Source organism: Trachurus trachurus (genome assembly GCF_905171665.1).
Source record: "Trachurus trachurus genome assembly, chromosome: 11".
NCBI lineage: Eukaryota > Metazoa > Chordata > Actinopteri > Carangiformes > Carangidae > Trachurus > Trachurus trachurus.
In genome coordinates, this window is record NC_139904.1 from 1332101 (window position 1) to 1351631 (window position 19531).

The 19531-nt window shown below is 40.4% G+C and overlaps 1 protein-coding gene across 1 annotated transcript in view; it reads left to right on the plus strand.

Moving 5' to 3' along the window:
• Positions 1-19531, plus strand: part of LOC310993825 (uncharacterized protein) — a 79396-nt gene that overhangs the window by 17273 nt on the left and 42592 nt on the right. The window contains exons 12-27 of the mRNA XM_083982305.1: positions 1029-1331; positions 2038-2376; positions 2709-2782; positions 3007-3123; positions 4282-4442; positions 5333-5483; positions 6022-6228; positions 10051-10210; positions 10740-10780; positions 12470-12720; positions 13636-13816; positions 15333-15536; positions 16378-16528; positions 17758-17906; positions 18030-18122; positions 19245-19513. Coding sequence (XP_083838431.1) covers positions 1029-1331; positions 2038-2376; positions 2709-2782; positions 3007-3123; positions 4282-4442; positions 5333-5483; positions 6022-6228; positions 10051-10210; positions 10740-10780; positions 12470-12720; positions 13636-13816; positions 15333-15536; positions 16378-16528; positions 17758-17906; positions 18030-18122; positions 19245-19513 — 2851 coding nt within the window. The remainder of the gene's footprint in view (positions 1-1028; positions 1332-2037; positions 2377-2708; positions 2783-3006; positions 3124-4281; positions 4443-5332; positions 5484-6021; positions 6229-10050; positions 10211-10739; positions 10781-12469; positions 12721-13635; positions 13817-15332; positions 15537-16377; positions 16529-17757; positions 17907-18029; positions 18123-19244; positions 19514-19531) is intronic.

A 19531-nucleotide genomic window follows, 5' to 3' on the forward strand; every position in this document is an offset into this window, starting at 1 on the left:
AATGAATGGGAGTGGATGTAAGTTCTGCTGTTTAGGCTGTTTACATCCCTCAAAGCCGCAATTTTTTTCCACAGACAGCGTCAGATGGCGACTCAAACATGCACCGAGAAGTTTATTTACTTCAAGCAAGCCGACATGTTTGTAAAACTAGATCTAATTCAAAGTCTCCCGGAGTCTCGCGCGAGCCCGAAGTTGCAGTGCTGGTGTATTCAGGCGCAGTAGGAGCTAGCGCTTGTGTCATAAACACAGGAATATCAACTCTTTACTTGCTTCAAGTGTACATTTTTTTCCACAGACAGCGTCAGGTGGAGACTCAAACATGCGCCGAGAAGTTTTTTTTACTTGAAGCAAGTCAAGAGTTGATATTCCTGTGTTTATGACACAAACGGTAGCTTTTCCCACTGCATGTGAACACACCAGCACGGCAACTGGGTCTCGCGCGAGACTCCGGGAGACTTTGAATTAGATCTAGTTTTACAAACATGTCGGCTTGTTGAAGTAAATAAACTTCTCGGTGCATGTTTGAGTCTCCATCTGACGCTGTCTGTGGAAAAAAATTGCGGCTTTGAGGGATGTAAACAGCCTAAACAGCGGAACTTACATCCACTCCCATTCATTGCTGCCGTGGGGATGCGGGGACAGACGCAGCTACCGCAAAACAGGAGCGATTAAACTGAAAATCTTCAGATTCCTTCTTTTAGACCTAAAATGATAGGAACATACAGCCCCGAGTTGAATTCGCCTGGAATTGTCCTTTAACAAGTGGTGACGTAGATTCATCCACATTAATATGAGACTTTTTTATAACCAAATAGAAACTCCTCGTTGTCCCTTTAAGTCTTATTCTTCCTAAGTATTTGTCGCTGCGACAACGTCTGTGATTTGTTTTGCTGCTATTGATTAATGTAAAAAATACTTATTGACTTATATTTATATTGAGACGTCTTCAACTTCAACTTAAATACTCATTATTATTATTATGGTATTGATGCTCACATCTCTGTCTCTGTCTCTGTCCTCCTCCTCAGAGGCTTTACTCTTATTACCTGAAAGAAAGAAAAGAGGCCGGAAGAGGAAGAAGAAGAGTGAGGATGAAGAGCCGCAGCCGAACGACAAGAAAACTGACGAAGAAAAGTCAGAGAAGAAAATCAAAACACCTGAGGAGACGCTGTCCTGTAATTTCAGCGACAACGAAGACATGGGCTTTGACATGGACGTCTTCGATGACGACGAGGACGACGTCAGAAATGAGAGCTACGCATCAGGAGCGACGGCGAAGAGGACAGAGCACCAAGATCCTAAAGAAGCAGAGAGCTCTGTGAAGCTGAGTGGTAACTAATGAACACTAACAACAGACAAGATCACACACTAATGAATATGTGTTGAGTTTAAAGGCGTTGAAAACTTTGAAACTCAGTTCAGACCTGCTCTATGACATTAATTACCATGAGATCCTGTGTCTCAGTGTGATTACATGTTTAGGTTGAATAAAACAGAACAAAATACAATTAATTTAAGTGCTTTTATAAAGAAACTGGAAGGTGAAGAGAAACATTTGAGTTTGGGATCATTAGTAATACACATTTGAATGGAATAACATGGATAATCATAATTTATATGGAGCCTCGTTCAGTCTTATTCTTCCTAAGTGTTTATCGCTGCGACAATGTCTATGATTTGTTTTGCTGCTATCGACTGATGTAAAAAATACTGATTGACTTATATTGATATAGAGTAGAATAGAATAGAGAATACTTTATTCATCCCTAGCAGGGAAATTCAAATTAGTCCAGTAGCTCACACAACAATGACACAAAAAAAGGAAGAAAGATGAACACAAAAAACATTTTAAGTGTTATAATACACGATTGCAGTGGGAACAAATGACCTTTTAAATCGATATTATATATTATACAATATCTTAAATTGATATATTGAGACGTCTTCAACTTAAATACTCATTATTATTATTATGGTATTGATGCTCTTCTTACATCACGTCTCTGTCTCTGTCTCTGTCTCTGTCCTCCTCCTCAGAGGCTTTACTCTTATTACCGGAGAAAAAGAAAAGAGGCCGGAAGAGGAAGAAGAAGAGTGAGGATGAAGAGCCGCAGCCGAACGACAAGAAAACTGACAAAGAAAAGTCCGAAAACAAGATCAAAACACCCGAGGAGACGCTGTCCTGTAATTTCAGCGACAACGAAGACATGGGCTTTGACATGGACGTCTTCGATGACGACGAGGACGACGTCAGAAATGTGGAAAACGATGGATCGGGAGCGACGGCGGAGAGGAAAGAGGTCAAAGAAACGACAGAGCAGCAGAAGGAGAAGAGAGAGAAAAGAGAAAACGAGGAGAAAAAAGTTGAAGAGAGAGGTGAAGAGTTTAGTAAAGTCAAAAAACAGTTTTCAAAACAATACAAAGCCAACAAATACAAAAAAAACTCACTCGTCTGTCAAAGTTCATTTTAATTGAAAAAACTTTCACAACAAAAACTGCTGGATGTGATTTATTTAGATTAATTAATCTTGGAGTATTTCATTAATTAATTTTTTTTTATATATCACTTGTCAGCTCTGCTCTGACTAATATAAATGAAATATTGTGGATTTTTCTCAGCTTGTTCCACATGATATAGAAATATTCAGTAGTTAATATGTGGTTTGTTCTCTGTGGATCATTAACGTCTTTTTTTACTTTATTTATAGAAAAGAAGAACAGATTATTAGCTGCAAAGAGAGGGATGAAAGAAGTGAAGATAGTCATCCCGAAACTGGACGTGGTACGTATCTCATCTGTTCACTCAAATCTGGGTCAAATATAAATCTGCATTTGTTTTTATTTAAAATATACGGTATATCATATTCATATTCATGGTTTTTCCAATTAAAAATACTGGATTTTCTACTTTGACTTCTAACCACTTCATGTCACATCACAGCATTTGAGCATTTCTTGTTTTCAGTCTTTTCTTGCGTATTTATTTATTTATTTTTATCCCACTAGAATTTGCAGCCTCCGATCCACATTTCCGAGTTGCCTTCTGTGTTTAATAAGAGGCCGAAGCGGAATAACAGCAGCCAGAGGCAAACATCGTCTGCACCCACTAATGTCACAGACAAGGTGAGGAAAAGCATTTCTTGATTTAGCACTGTGATGTAAACAAAAAGAAAGTGTGCAACTTTAATTATTGGTTGTGAGGATTAAAAACAAAATGAAAGGAGTGAATCCTGGGCCCAGTTGTTCAAAGGTAATCCGATCGGATTTTGGATAATGGATTGGATCAAATCTTGAAAATGGGTTGTTCAAAACCAAAAACGGATTCTGAGATCGGATTAGATCACGTAATCCAATCTTGGTTTTGATCTGGATAAAACCCTCAGTTTGTGTTGTTCAAAACTTTTCAGTAGCTTTGGGATAACTTTGATCCAAAAAAAACAGGATTATTCTGATCCCAGCAGTTTGGTGGATTCAGGGAGGATTTCAGGAACAAAATGTGATTTAAATTAAATTCAAACTGGTCAAATAAACAATATTCATTATGTAATATATATATACAGTTATTGATTTATATTTTGCACCTAATTTTAAACCACAACAGTGATTAGTAAATAATGTTAACTTTTGAATATTCTACAACTGAAAAACTTTTCCCCAATTACTTTTCCCCAAAGTGAATTTAATGAAATTTGAAGTTTGAATTTTGAAATTTGAAGTATGACATGAAACACATGGGGAAATATTCACAATTTCACTAATGTACTGTATATTTGCTTTTTTCAATTTATTTTAACAACCCGACCAGATGGAGTCTGAGCTGTTTAAAAGACATTGAAGAAACAACAAAGAGCACAGAAAACAATACATACACTCCGTTTTCAAATAAACACACTTTGAGAGACCTCATGCTGCTGTTCTACCTGTTGTTAACAGACCAATCAGCCTTCATTGTGATGCACAGTCCCATCTAGAGCATCATTATCCGGATTTGGTAATCTTGAAAATTTGGATTTGGATCAGACTGATCCAATCCAACTTTGCTTTGAACAACTGGGATAAAAGTAAAACAGATTACGTGATCCTGGATAGCAAAAAAGGGGATTTCAAAATCCGGATAATTTTTATCCAGATTACACCTTTTGAACAACTGGGCCAGATCAAATCTTTAATGCCTTTTGTATTTTTCCTTCTTGTATATTTTATTGTACCTTCATGCAGTTGTATTTTTGTAGAGTTAATTTATGACTGTGATATTCCTGTTTGTCTGCTGCTCCCTGTCAGGCCGTCCAGATGTTCTGCAGCAACTGTAAGAAGAGCATGATGAAGGGACACACGGCCTTCCAGAAGAAAGGCTTCGCCGAGGTCTTCTGCTCCAAAGACTGTCTGTTTGAGAAGTTCTCCGTCAACAAACCCAACACCAGGACCTGCCATTACTGTCACAAGTTAGTTAGTTATCTTACCTCATCATCTCCTCTCTCTCTCAGCTTCTCTCTGCAGCTCTAGTAACAACAGGTCGGTGTCAGCCAATCAGAAGAGAGGAGGAGGCTCTGAGTCTCTCTCTTCCGACTGACTGACTGTTTTCTGCATGAACCAATAAAAACAGAGCAGATTTCAGAATAAAACACTCAGAGAAACCAAATCCAGGTGGTGGTGAGGGGGCGGGGCTTTGTTGTGACATCACAAAGCGACAGGAAGTCCCGACGGCTGGTTTAAAGGCTCAGTTTCTGAATCCAGGCTGTGTGCATTTCTCTATGGACTGAGGCTTTGATACTTTCACAGTATTAAAGGGAAAGTTGTGAGCTGCACATTCACCACGCTATGAGATAATAACACAACGTTACCACACAGAGTTGTTTTAGAGGGAAATTCATGCAAAACCGCTGATGCACGTTGCCTTCAGGGACAGTTTTTCATCAACAGTCTCTGTATTTCCTTCTAAAACAACTCTGTCTGGTAACGTTGTGTTATTATCTCATAGCGTGGTGAATGTGCAGCTCACAACTTGTCCACCAGAGCGTTGTGGAGTTGTTGGATTGTGTATTTGATGAGTTTGATGAGGGGAAACCAAGAAATCCCATAATGAGCCTCCGTAGCGTAGCTCTGAGCAGCTCGCGGCTCTGCTCCACCGTTCTAAAAATAGCTTGCACCGACAATTAAAGGTAATGAACCTACTGCTATGACTATAGGGATTATGGTGATGGGCCGATTTGACAAAATGTTGAACTATACCTTTTAATACAGAAGCTAAATCCTAATATAGAAAAAGTGCATGCCTGATTATCTCATCACATCCTTCTGAACTCGTTCTCGTCTCCTCCTGTGGTTGTGTTAGTGCGATAACGCAGCTCCTGGACCTCATCATGGCCGTAGTGGATCCGAAAGGAACGATGAAAGACTTCTGCAACCTGACCTGTGTGACCTGGTTCAAGACCAACAGCGCCCCCCCTCAAACCCTCTGCAGAGTGTGCAACAAAACCTGCACTGTGAGTAAAAACACTAGTCATGTTTCCATCCAAAGTGATTCGAATTACTGGGAAATGCGCATTAAAAGAAATTCAAATCTTGTGTGTTTCCATCTACCGACTTTGCCCCCCCTCCCCCCGGACGGACTGACAGTCTGATTTGAACACATTAGCGCGATTTAGTGCATATGTTTATTACCGTCATAACGCGACCTGCCACAATTAATTACATGTAGTGAAACCCTGATGTTGTCTTGTGAGTGAACTGCAAACACAGGAGCAGTTGGGGTGAAAGTGGCTACGTCACATTTAATTCGCATACAGCTGTTTCCATCCCATTGAATCAACCAAACACCGGCCATAGCAGCGTATTTCAGTTTGTGCGAATCAGGGGATTTTAATTCGAATCACTGCGTTTCCATCATCATTTTCCGATGCGATACATCTAGATGCATCTAAACAGCTGATGGAAACGCACCTACTGAGTTCTTTCTTGTAAATCTCAGTTCTGATGTCTTTGTGGTCCTCACTGCTCCTTCATCGTCCCCGTTTCCCTCAGACCACCGTCACGTTGACCCTGCAGGACGTCGTCCACAAGTTCTGCAGCGACTCCTGTCTGGAGGATTACTGCAGCGACAACATGCCGGCCTGTGACAACTGCAGCTCCTTCTGCCGCAAACAGCCGCTCACGCTGATACTGCTGCTGGAGGAGGAGGAGGAGGCGAAAACCATCTGCAGCCAGGACTGTCTGGACGAATACAAAGAGGTACGCAAACATCACAAACATCACAAACATCACAAAGCACAAAGGTTTTGGCTCAAACGCAGAGCTAATCAATGCATCTCTCTATACGTGCTCTGTGCTCTGTGCATAAGACCGTACAGTTGCAGCTGCAGAGGAAATATGTTTAGTCTTTAAAAATATGACAAATTAAAGGGACAACGAGCAGTTTTGGAAAAGCAAAGCGTTTTCACACTACATTCTAATAATAACAAAATAACAATAGAGGCAAAACAATATATTTATCTAAAATGGGCCCATTAACAAGTGTGGGTAGCGGAGATTCATCCACATTAACGTGAGACTTTTTTATAACCAAATAGAAACTCCTCATTGTCCCTTTAATGTTATGAACATTTAGTTTTGTCCAACTAATGTTCATTGGAAAATACATATATAAAAGGGTAGATAAGGCAATAATAGGTATGTAATCATAATAATAATCAAAGTAACGAGTAATGATAAACCCGTGTTTATTTACACACTGTTGCCCATAAATTTGGAAAAAAAATATTTTTTTACTCATGAAATGATTGATGATGTGATTTATTCTTGATAGATAAACTGTAAATTTTCTCAAAACTTTATTGATTAATCTCTTCCAAACATATCACTGTGAAAATCACAATCAAACCACAATTAACCTTTATAATAGGAATAAAAAGAGGAATGTGTCTGAAAACAAAATTGTTCCAACAACCGTGTATTTCTGTTATTATCATCGAATTCCATAAAAAAGCAGCACCAGCGTGACGCGACGTGACCTTCAGCCAGAAGAGGGTCAGTGAGTTTTTTTAGTTCATTCAAAAAAGGACGAGTCACGGACGCAGGATTAAGTTGTATATTTGTTTCGGGACTATTTAACAAATTAATACACATACACATACATACACCAATACAACTGTAGTCAAGCACAGCAGCTTTCCTGATGTGTGTGTGTGTGTGTGTGCGTCTATTCCTGTAATTATGGTACAGGTACTCAGAGCAGCCAAAAAGCTCAGTGATCGTGGTTCAAATCTCACTTGTCACAAATAAAGACCCATTAAGCACAAATTAAACACAAGATATTATAAATATCTTCTTGTGGAGGTCTGAAATATTAGTGTTTACTGGAACTTATTCTAAAATATCATTGTAAGATAATTTTAGCAGAAGAGCAGGAAGTGTGTTTCTTTGTTTCCTGCAGGATTATAGTTGAAAAAACTTATTGTTGCATAAAAACATCAAGACAATATTACATTTTTCAACGGTTGAGCATTTGTTTAGTTTCATTATTTTATTATTTTATTCTGGATGGGAAATTGGATTTTCAGTCAATAGTACAGATTAATGAAGACAATTGTGTTGGTCATTTAAATACAAACATGTTTCTTCAGATGTTCACTGAAGTATCTAATATTTTATTATAAATAAGGCAGGCAGGCCTTGAGATGCTGCATCACTCTACTGCAATTTTTTTTTAAACAAACTTTATTAACATATTAACGAAAAATACAGAAAACATGAATCAACAGTGAAGTACAGATTTCCATGATTTAAAGTTGTTAATTTTAACTTTATTGTAAATTTCAAATACTTATATAGGTTCAATAGAAACATCTTTTCTTTTTTTTTCTTTTTACACAAGGCATCAATTTTCACAAATAAAAACTACCAGGCATTATGTAACAGAAAATAAATAGGCCTACATAAAAAATAGAAATATAAAAAAAATGGAAACACAAATCCAAGGCACTGACTTTGAATACAAATAATTTGATCTTTTTTTGTGATCTTTTTTTAAATCTCTTTATTAATATTATTTATTTATTTCTTCAAATTAATTTCATTTCATTTTGATTTATTTCATTCATGGTTTACATTCTACACAGGGTTGCACATATTTACATAATGTACACATAGTCATGAATGAAAAGGAGCAGGGTGAAGAAAACGTACAGTACCTGCTCCTCTCTGTTGTTATAGTTACATCGGCTTACTTCAACACCAATATTATACTCTTATTTCAAAAATATTAAAGATGATGAAACATAGTAGTGACAACAAACAAAACTCGTCTATCCATCTTTTCTTTTTTTTCCCCTTCTTCTTCTTTGTAGACACTTATCTTTTCTTTTTTTTTTTTAACATTTTCTTAAACTGAGACAGACATTTACAACTTTTCAATTCCTTGCTTTGTGGATTTGAACGTCGTTGGTCGTATTTCCGTATCGCTTTTTGGCCCCTCGCAGCTCCTGTACCATAACTGTCGGTGTAGAGGCGCAGCTCGGTCAAAGATTATTCCCCCCAAACTGAATAAATACACAATAAAAACACATAGCAACACGAAACACACAGAAATAGTAATGTTTTCATTTCAGATTTGTCTAAACAGTGATAGGGCGTGAAAAATATGATATATAGCTAAACTCTCGTTCGTTACTATTGATCTCATTCACATTACGGCTGGTTTTCTACCCGGAAGTAGAATGTAAACAACAAGGAGAGTCGGTCTTTGGCTCCTTCCGCGTCGTGTTTCTGTTTCTGTTTCTGTTTGAGTTGTTCACACGGGTCCAAACAAACAGCGACGAACCGACTTTTACCGAGGTTTAACCTTAACTTGGTCCGGATGAAGTGCTCGGTGCGCGGCTGTGGGAATGTCCGCACGCCGCCGCGGCTCGTCGACAGCCGCCACAAGAAGTTTCACCTCTTCCCGTCGGACGCGGCTCTGTGCAGCGAGTGGCTGGAGGCCGTCCGGGTCCAGAACCGCCTGTTCGACCCCGGAGCGACCACCGCGGCCACGGCCCGAAGCCAGGGCCTGCGGGTCTGCAGCGACCACTTCAGGCCGCGGGACTACGTGGGGGGGAAGAGGAGCTACTACGCGGCGCTGAGGCGCGGCGCCGTGCCGTCGCTGTTCCCCTGGACCGAGCCACAACCAGAACCAGAACCAGGGCCAGAAACCGTTATCATGACCCGGTCCCAGCTGCAGGTAACGGCTCTGAGGCTCTGAGGCTCTGGGCAGTCCGAGGGATGATTAAAAAAAAAAAAAAAAAGTATCCAGACCAACAGGAAATAAACAGAAATATGCGTCACCATGGCCGGATTAACCTGTCAGGAGAAGAGGGGCAAAAACCAGTTAATGGGCCCCTTTTACCCCCCCAGTTAAAGGGACAACCAGGAGTTTTGTTAAAGCTAAGTGTTTCCACACTACATTTATGAGCCTCCGCACCGTGAAATTCTTTGACCGGCGCAAGACAGACTCATGTTTTCATTCATCAAGAATTAAAGTCAGAGGTTGGAAGACGATCACATACCGTCGTAGTTCCCACCATAAACGGAGATTCATTTGGCGGCGTTATTCTCATGACTCGCCACGAAACCGAAAGTAAAGAAACGCTGGTCGGCTCGCCCAGCATTTCCACCACCACTAATAATAACAAAATAACCATAGAGACAAAACCATATATTTATAGAAAATGGGCCATTAAAGCAGAAGTAAGTGATCCGGTGGTTTTGTCTAACTTCCTGTCAGCAGATGGAGTTAGCAGTCCCCGTCACCACATTCAGGCGCATCCCTTGGCTGCACACACAGAGAGGACCGCCCCTTTATGCCGTTCTCTCTCCTCATTGGATAAAGGTTGTAGGATCCAAGGAAAGTTTTCTCCTGGGCTCAGAGCAGAGCAGAGTGACTGACAGACCCGTGTTTGTGTGTGCATTGTGTGTGTGGTTTCAGCTCTGACGGTGACGTTACAGGAACCACAACCTCGCCTGTCGTGTCTGACGTCTTTGTCTTTTGTTTTTTCTTGTTTTTCTTCTTTCTTCCTGCAGAAGGACCAGAGGCTTTATAACTGCACCATGTGCCACACGACGCGGCTGCTGGCGGAGATGGTCGACCGCAGGAGCAGCGACGGCCTCATGGAGCTCTTCTGCTCTCGAACCTGCATGACGTCGTACAAACTGCAGCCGGCGATCGTATACAAGCTGCAAGGTTTGATAGACATGCATGGTCTTTTTTTTTTATTTAAAGACTTACGGACAAAGTTAGGAGGAGTTGTAAAGTTTTTTTTTATCAGAAACTTTTATTTCAAAATTTTATGTATTTTTTAAACACTTTGAAGCTTCAGCAACCAAATTATAATTAGGAAGATATATTATACGTCCTAAATGTGATCACTGCTAAGACCCACGACTACAGACTATTTAAAATAAACTATAATATGATGATAAATTATGCAGAAAAACACCTGTGAGATAAAGTAAAACTCTCTCAGACATTTGCAGCTCATATGATTCAACACATTTTCTTTATTTTTTATTTTCTCACAGACATCGGTGACACCATCTGACACGTCTTAAAATAGACGGCGTTCGGTCTGCGGCTTCTTTATGAGGCTCGTCTGTGGTTTTCACACCGGATGTTTCTGGTTTTACTTTGTTCCCTCTTCTACGACTTCACTTCACTTCACTGAACCTAATCACATATCTCTGGTTTCTCTCTCTCTCTTTATGAACTACAGCTTCACGGTTGAAGAAGAGGAAATTGGAAAAGTCTAGTTCTGTGAGTAGATTTACACTTTTCTTTTTTTTTTAGCGTTTTTTGACAACGAGCTGCACTTTTCATTACGTTTTAAATGAAGAGAGAGACGCGACTTTGTCTTGACTCAGTCCTAAATAAACATCTAATCTAAATTGTAAAACTAAATTTTGAATGCTTCTCTCTAATAAGTTAAAAAAAGTAATATACAAATTATAAAAAGTACAATACAAATATTCTATAGTTGTTGTGCTCATAAGTTTACATACCCTCTATGATTTTGTAACTGTGTACCATTCTTTAAGGAAAACATGAGCGATCAGTGTAATGGTAAAACATTTCAATATTTCTATGTTTCAAGCACTTGAGATCAGTGTTGTGCGTGAACACGTTCAATGAACGATCATGCATGAACTCGTTCATATTTTGGGCGAACGTGAACTGAACGTTCTGTATTTCTGCTTGATGAACGTTATTGTGAACGCGTTCATTCTGGCGTTTGTGAACGGCGCTCTCTCAAAGTATGACTTCGTTCAGGAGTGTGCCAGATTTCCATAGAGCCTTCAGCCTTCTGGGTAAAAAACAGCTAAAACACTGTAAACGGGCGTTAATATGTAGTGGAGAAACCAGCCAATCTGGCAGCACCCAATCTGGCAACACCTATCAGCTGTTTGGATCAGCGGCGCTGGAAGAGGCGGAGTGATACAGCGCATCGCGGAGCCATCTGTCTTGAGGAATACTGACTAGAGATGCGCGGATAGGCAATTATTTCATCCGCAACCGCATCACAAAAGTCGTCATCCACCCGAACCAACGTTTTTTCAAAACCACACCCGCCATCCGCCCGTTGTTGTATATCTAATATGGACGATGCAAGGAGTTAGCGAGGTTAGAAAGCTTTTGCCTGTTCAAGAAAGGAGACTGATCCAATGCAGCATTCAACAAAAAATGAATGCGTGTCATGCATTAATATCTCTTGGCCGCGCATTAGTGGCCAAGAGATAATTATTGTCATTTCCATGAACAAAGTGTTGACTGTTGTTGCCAATGCCCTTGGATCAGGAGTGCGTTCCTCACACTTTGTGTGTGCAGTTGCAGCAAGCAGAACAACGTTTTTAAGAAGTAAACAAAATGTTAGGGCTATCTCGCCCTTCAAACTGAGATTTTTCAAAGGCACACTTCAAACCGAGGGGTATTACAGTTTTCCCAGAATGCATCTTGCGGTGACCGGCAGCTGTTTTATTTCTCGCTGTAGCGCTGTTATTACGTCACTTTGTTTAATTTTAATATTTTTTCAGAAAGTAGCTGTTTAGATCCCCAATGTGCGGTCGGTTTATCCACATGACGGCTGTTTAGACGTTTGCTCCGATGTTTTTCTGAGAAGTGAAGCTCCAGATCAACAGCTCGTCACGGAGACACCACCCGGCCGGAGAGCTGGTCAGCCGGCCAACCTCCGTCGTCATCCCGGGAGAAAAGACGACCGTCGAGCTCCGTTTCGAGGGGCTAGGGCTAGGGATGAAAATTAGAATTGGAATTGGGCATGAAACTAAAATTAAAGCAACTAAAACAACACTAGTTGCATTATCCATTAAAATTTTCTGAAATGTAGCCAGTATTTTACTGGGGTATGTAAACTTTTGAGCACAACAGTTATCGGGTAATCGTCACAAGTCCACGCAGCTCCTCTGATCGTTCTTCCTCTTGGCGCCGCAGCAGGACGCATCGGTGCGTGTCGTCCAAGATTCGTCCGAGAACGCGGATGAAGCGGCCAAGTCGGACGCAACGCCGACGCTCATCATCGCCAAGTCGTGGGTGGTGTGCAGCAGCTGCGGGAAGAAGCCGCCCAAGGGACAGATGATGTACCAGCCCAAGAGCTCGCTGGAGGTTTTCTGCTCGGCCTCGTGTCTCTCTGAGCGACACCCGCACATCAAGGTGGTGCTCAAAACCTGCTACAACTGCTGCCAGTAAGTCCTGCACCGCCAATACTGACATATTCACTTACATTAATGAGATACAGAATTTAAACTGTGTCAAATAAATGTGAATCTAAACTTCATCATAAATTATATATTTTGTTATGTAAAACTTTATAACAGACTCAGGTCCATACAAAAGACACACAACGCAGGGAAAGAAAACATGTTACACATAGAAAAACATGATACTGGTGCTTAAAAGTCTTAAAAGTTCATAAATTTCTTGGCACCTACCTATTAGAAACATAATATCATACCATTATAATATTATATCACTATTGTTATTTTATTATATCTGTGTATTTAGGATGGAGCGCCATAACAAATACTAATTTCCCTCAGTCTGACCCACTAAAAATGTATATTTCAGTTTTTTTTTTGCTTTCTAAGACTAAAGTAGAAAAATAATCAATCATCTGCTTTTATTGATTAATTGTTTAAAGTTATTTCTCAAGCAAAAACAAAACTAACTTTCCTCAGTTCGAGCTTTTAAAATGTAGATTTGTAGGTTTTCATAGTTGTTTTTTTGGGGTGTGGATCAATTACAACATTTGAGCTGTAAGATGTTGTGATTATCATTTTTTTGTTTCTTCTTTATAGTTCAGATTATTTTAGGATAAATTCAGATTTACATAAAATAATCAATAATCGAAGCGTTTTATCAGTTTCCAGTCTATATCGATTAGTATTGATGAGTATTTTTATGATTTGTGTATAATTTGCCCTGCTTTTTCTTCTTTTAAGGCTGATGTCATAAACTAATTTCCCCTCTGGGATAAATAAAGTATAATCAATTAGTCAAGTCGTGCATCCTCTGCATTGAATGAACTTCTTTATGAACGCGTCCTGTGAGGTCACTGCATCGTAACAACTCTCCTGTCTCTGGATCTCCCCCGTCGTCAGGGTGATTCAGCGGCCACACAGCGTCATCCTGGCCCCGGTGGACGACTCGGGGACCATGAAGGAGCTGTGCAGCGAGACCTGCCTCAGCTCCGTCCAGTCCAAGAGGAACACGGCCGCCCAGAAGCTCCGGCTGCCGCCCAGGCCTCGCCACGAGTGCAGGATGTGCACCAAGTTCCTTTATGTAAGGAGGAAAATAGATTACGTTTTATATTTTTCTGTCTAAAATAAAACTCTGCAGCGTCTCTTCACACACAAGCCGACTTTTGATCCAAACGGTCACGATATGTTTAATATTTACGATTGTCGGTGCCAACTGTTTTACGAGCCGATTGTCGGGAGAATTAAATCTTAAAACACCACACACACCACAGGAGAATCTCATAAGATAATCTCAAGAGCTTAAGATAATCGGGCCATTTTTGTCTTTGGTCTGAAGGGGGAAAATCGGGGCAAAATCAGCCAGATTATCTTTATGTGTGTGGTAGGCTTTAGTGTGTTGGCATTAATTCTACAGCCAAGACTGATAACAGGAGTGGGTATAAAAGTCTCTGGCTGGCTGCTACAGTTTAACATTGATGTGACACTTTTATTTTAATATTTGTGCTTGCTGCATGTGACTTGACTCGAATTTCAAGTCAAGAGGGTAAAGTCCAAGTAGAGTCTCAAGTCTTCTGTCTCAAGTCTTCTGCATCAAGTCCCAAGCGAGTCCAAGTCTTTTTTTGATTTGATCAAGCAAGTCTTAAGTCATCAAAATCGGGACTCGAGTCCAAGTCAAGTCTCAAGTCCCGAGTCCAAGTCCACACCTCTGGGGGAACACGACAATCCTGAGTCACCGGCTCCGCAGAATGTGACGTGAAATTGAATGTAACCAATAAAGAAGCAGCTGACTGCAGCACACGTAGCATAACAAACCAGCGTGGCTAACGGCTCCATGGCTACCACCAACAGAGTACGTCAGATCATTAATTATAATCGATTTGTTTGGCAGGGTTCTTACGGATCCTTAAAAAGTCTTAAAAGGCATTGAATTCATTAATCTAAAAACAAGGCCTTAATTGGCATTAAAACGTCTTAAATCAATTTTTCAAACGTCTTAAAAATGTTAACACATGGTAAGTGGTATTTTATGGTTGTAATTAGTCTCAAATCTCAAAATAATTGGTAACAATCTGACATAGAGAAGTTAGTGGCGGCCGTCACCGCTAAATCTCTCACCACCACCAGCTCCCGAGTCAGTGTTTTGTTTTTTTTCCGGACTTTTTATGCATTTATTTTGAAAGGACAGCTGGAAAGAGACACAATAATGTTCATGTAGCAGTCACTTTACCTTGGATCACATAAGAAAGTGGGTAAAATTGTCCCTGACCCTATGTAATTGATGTGGTGTTTTTTTTTCTTTTTTCTGCATTTGTGTTTATTATGAAGTCGATCTTAAATTTCATTTCAAGTGGCTTTAAAAAAGTCTTAAAAAGTCTTAAATTTAACTTGGCTTAAGCTGTAGGAACCCTGTCCATGGGTACCACCAACAGAGTATGTCAGATCATTAATTATAATCGATTTGTTTGGGACTCGAAACAAAAATCTTAGGACTTGGTCTTGACTTGGGACTTGAGAGCAAAGACTTGAGACTCTACTTGGACTTTCTCCCACCTCTGCTCTTTACTTCCTCACACCTGTGCTCCGTTCCTCGTCCTCAGTGTAAATACAAGCTGAACCTGGACGGCGTGCTCCATAAACTGTGCGGCGAGGCCTGTTTGATCCGCTACCACAAAGTCAACAGGGTGCCGTTGCTCAGCTGCTACGCCTGCGGCTCCTTCTGCACCGAGCAGCGGCTCACGCTGCCGACGGACGACGGCATGAAAACGGCCTGCAGCGACGAGTGTCTGGTCAGGAGCAAAGAGGTGCAGACGTTATTTTAATCATTTCACAAGAGAGAGAGAGTAGATCTAGAGAAACAGATGTATAAACTGGCACATTATGATATAGTAACATACAGTGTGTGTGTGTGCAGCCGGTCATCAAACTGCATTCATAAAGTATTCAGACCCCCTTCACCATTTTCATGTTGTCACATTTTGATTTTGCTGATAAGGTTTTCTGTTCTGTTGTCAATCTAGTCTCCAGTTAAATTATGTATTTATAAACATCTCATAGTGCATGTAGAAAATAAGCAATAGATGATTTAATAAAAAGGTTTTTTCTTTAACAAATGCAATTTTCTAATTACATTTTATTTCAATTATTACTTTAGGCAAGGCAAGGCAAGGCATCTTTATTTATATAGCGCATTTCATACCAAGGCAACTCAATGTGCTTTACATAAAGACAAAACATTAAAAAAAAGAAGCATAAAACAGAATAAAAACAAACAAAACACTAAAAACCGAGTTAAAAGCAAGAGCAAATAAAAGTAAAATAAAATAAAATAGATCAAGTTTACAATGATGTAAATATTTAATTATCATAAAACGTAATAAATAAAAAGCAGTAGGAAGTATTTTGATTTATAAATGTTTTGTAAGCAGTAAAACAAAAAAGCAGGTGTATTTTATTCATTTTTAACTTTATGAACAAAGAGGAATTTGAATATTAGAGAATAGACTCCACATGTGCAGTTTATTGGGTTATTATAAGGTTTTTAATTTCTTTTAGGACGGTCGGTTTCTTAAAAATGAAATTAAAACTTCACAGGTTGAAACTCCTCTCTTGAGTTTGTATTTTTTTCTTCCTCTTCTCCTGCAGAAAGTGCGGACGCTGCAGCGCTGCCCGACGTGTCAGACGCTGCATCAGCTGTCGGACATGGTGGAGGACAGGAAGCAGGACGGACGACTGGACTTCTTCTGCAGCAACAGGTGCATGGTGGTGCAGACGTGCACGCGCAGCACGGTCACAGGTAGTTCCCACGTCTCCTCTCATCGCTCTGAACTGTTTTACTGTGAGATTTAAAGGGATAGTTCACCCAAAATTCAAATTTCTCACTCATTATCTCCCTTCCCCTCATGTGGACTAATAAGGGCTGTGAGAAGTTTCAGAGTCCTCCGTGGCTTCTCGGAGTTACAGCTAGGGGTGTGTATCGGCAAGGACCTCACGATACTTGGGTCACAATACGACATATTGCGATATATTGCGATATCCAAATTTTGCGAATTATTGTGATATATTGCGATATTACATAGTTCGCTGAAAAACGAACAATGTATTATGCATCTTTAAATCCGAGTTGTAAGCCTATATTTACATCAAATGATAGTAATTCATCACCTAATGAAAACTTTTTTTAACATCTGTGTTTTCTAATAAGATAAACTTCTCAGTCTGTTTACCTCACTTCAATCATTGATGCAAAATGGGCAAATATATGCATCTGACAAACTGAACTGTTTCCATACTAGTTCAAATTAATTAGCTCCGTGCAGCACTGCATGTCCATATGACGGTGGAGAACGGAGCTCACTTTTCTTCGTCCAAAAAGACACACCAAAAAAACATCCAAATACCTCCATAGTGCTCGTCTGTAATGTCCCTCTTGTATTGAAGCCCCGACATGAGAAACTGTCCCGAAAAAAATTAAATAAGACTATGTTTTAAGCTTGTTTGTAGCGGAAGCTCCCAGTGTCTCGGTTCACTGCTCTTCCTGTGTCAGTGCAAATCTCACATGATTTGTACTGACCGGCGGAACAATTTCTCATGTCGGGCTTCAATACAAGAGGGACATTACATACGAGCAGCATGGAGGTATTTGGATGTTTTTTTGGTGTGTCTTTTTGTTACGAAGACAGTTGGTATCCATTTGCAACCGTTATATGGACATGCACTGCTACACCGAGACCCCCTGTAACTCAGAGAAGCCACGGAGGACTCTGAAACTTCTCCTATAGCCGTTAGTCCACATGAGGGGGAGGAGATCATGAGTGAAATTTGAATTTTGGGTGAACTATCCCTTTAATCTGTACTAATAAATGTGAATTTAAGTTGCTGTCACTGTTCTAAGGAATCAGGATCAGGTTGAATGCACAGTGGGTTTTGCTGTATAACAATGAACATAAGCAAGAAGAAAAGGAAGAGAACTACTGCAACAAAGAGAGAGTTTAATTAAATACGTCTTTTGTTTGTCTTTTATAGAAAATAAGAACTCTTCATCTGGACACGGCAACATCAGAGATGTGAAAGATGCAGAAGACGTGAAAGAACCTGTGGATCTCAAAGACATAAGCGTCTTCAATGTGACAGATGAGACGGAGGAGAAGCCGTCGCTGCAGAGTCTGACCCGAGTGAGTTGGATAACTGTTTAAATCATCATCTGAACTCAACAGAATAATAACACAATAATAATAGTAATAATAACAGAATAATAACACAGTGAATAAAATCTGTGCTCTTCTCTCCTCGTTAAGATAAAAGAAGAGCCCATCGATGAAGAGTACAACCAGAGTCTTTCTTCCTCTGTTTCCACGGAGGGCATCAAGGCCGAGATGGACGTGGTGAAGGTAAAACACACAGGAAACAGTCGGGACTCAGCAGATGTTTAGATGATGGACAAAAATAGATGTTTGCCTGCATCGATTTTAGTCGCGTTTTTTGCTCCAACCAACACTGGGTGACCATCAGGACAACGATTTAGGGTTCAAAAATGGACGGAATTTTCCTTTAAGTGTGAAATGATAAATAAATTACAAAAGATAAGAATGGAGACAGATAATGTAGCCCAGGGATTTTTTTTTTTTACATCAAAAAATAAGAATGAATCTCAGATTTAGACTAAAATACGAACTATGTTTTAGACATTGACAATAAATAACCACAGAAAAGACAGTGGCATTAGAAACTGCTGTTACATGTTCAATGATAATAATAAAAACATGAATCCTCAGAGATTCAGTATTTAATCTAGTGGGTGTGTCCACTATTTAACACGAATCAGCTGGCTTTGTGTTAAATAGTGGACACACCCACTGACCTGGTAACGCTGAGGACGGCTGATTGCCGAAACGCGTCCGTTTCTTGCTGCCAAGCAGTTTTACTGAATTAAAAAGTGTTTAAAGCAGAAGTGAGTGATATATTTGTGTTAATATAAGTCTTAAATAGTTATATCTTCCGACAGCAATCACTTACATAGAGTGTTTGGACTGAAACACGGGTCTGTCAGTCACTCTACTCTGCTCTGAGCCGAAGAGAAAACATTTATCGTATCCTACAGTTTTTATCCAATGAGGAGAGAGAACGGCATGCAGGGCTGTGTGTGCAGCCAAGGAACGCCGTGAATGTGGTGACGTAGCGACGAGGACTGTTATGGTGCGTTCAAGGAAACTCGTATTTTTCCGACCGTGAAGTGGTACCAGTTCGATCTGGTACGAGTTCACGGGTCAGAAGTTACGAGTGGCCGTTATAGTGACTTTCACAGGTAAAACAGGTCGGAAAAACACGAGTGGGTTGCCTGGAACGCTACAAAGTCGTAAGTTGTGACTTGAAGCTGTAATTTACGATTTCAAAAGCCTGCCTGGAACGCAGCATTAGCGAAAACGACCGGATCGCTCACTTCTGCTTTAACTGGAAGTGAGTGCTGTCACAACCTTTTTTTTGTACTTTTGTACCATCTCTGTTTCCTACAGGAGGAACTGAGGATCGGTTCTGTTTTCTCCCTGACGACAAACTCCGCCCTGACGACAGCTGTGGCTCCGCCCCCCTCCTCCTCCTCCTCCTCCACCGCCGCCACCCAGGTGGACCTACGTGCCTCCTGCTCGGGCTGTAAACTGGGCCTGATGGACGGAGAGACGGTTTACCAGAGGAAATGCCACGCTGACATCTTCTGCTCCACCTCCTGCCTGCTGAAGTTCTACCAGAGGAAACCGGCGAAGAGGACCTGCAACTTCTGTCTCCAGTGAGTCTCTCGCCTGTC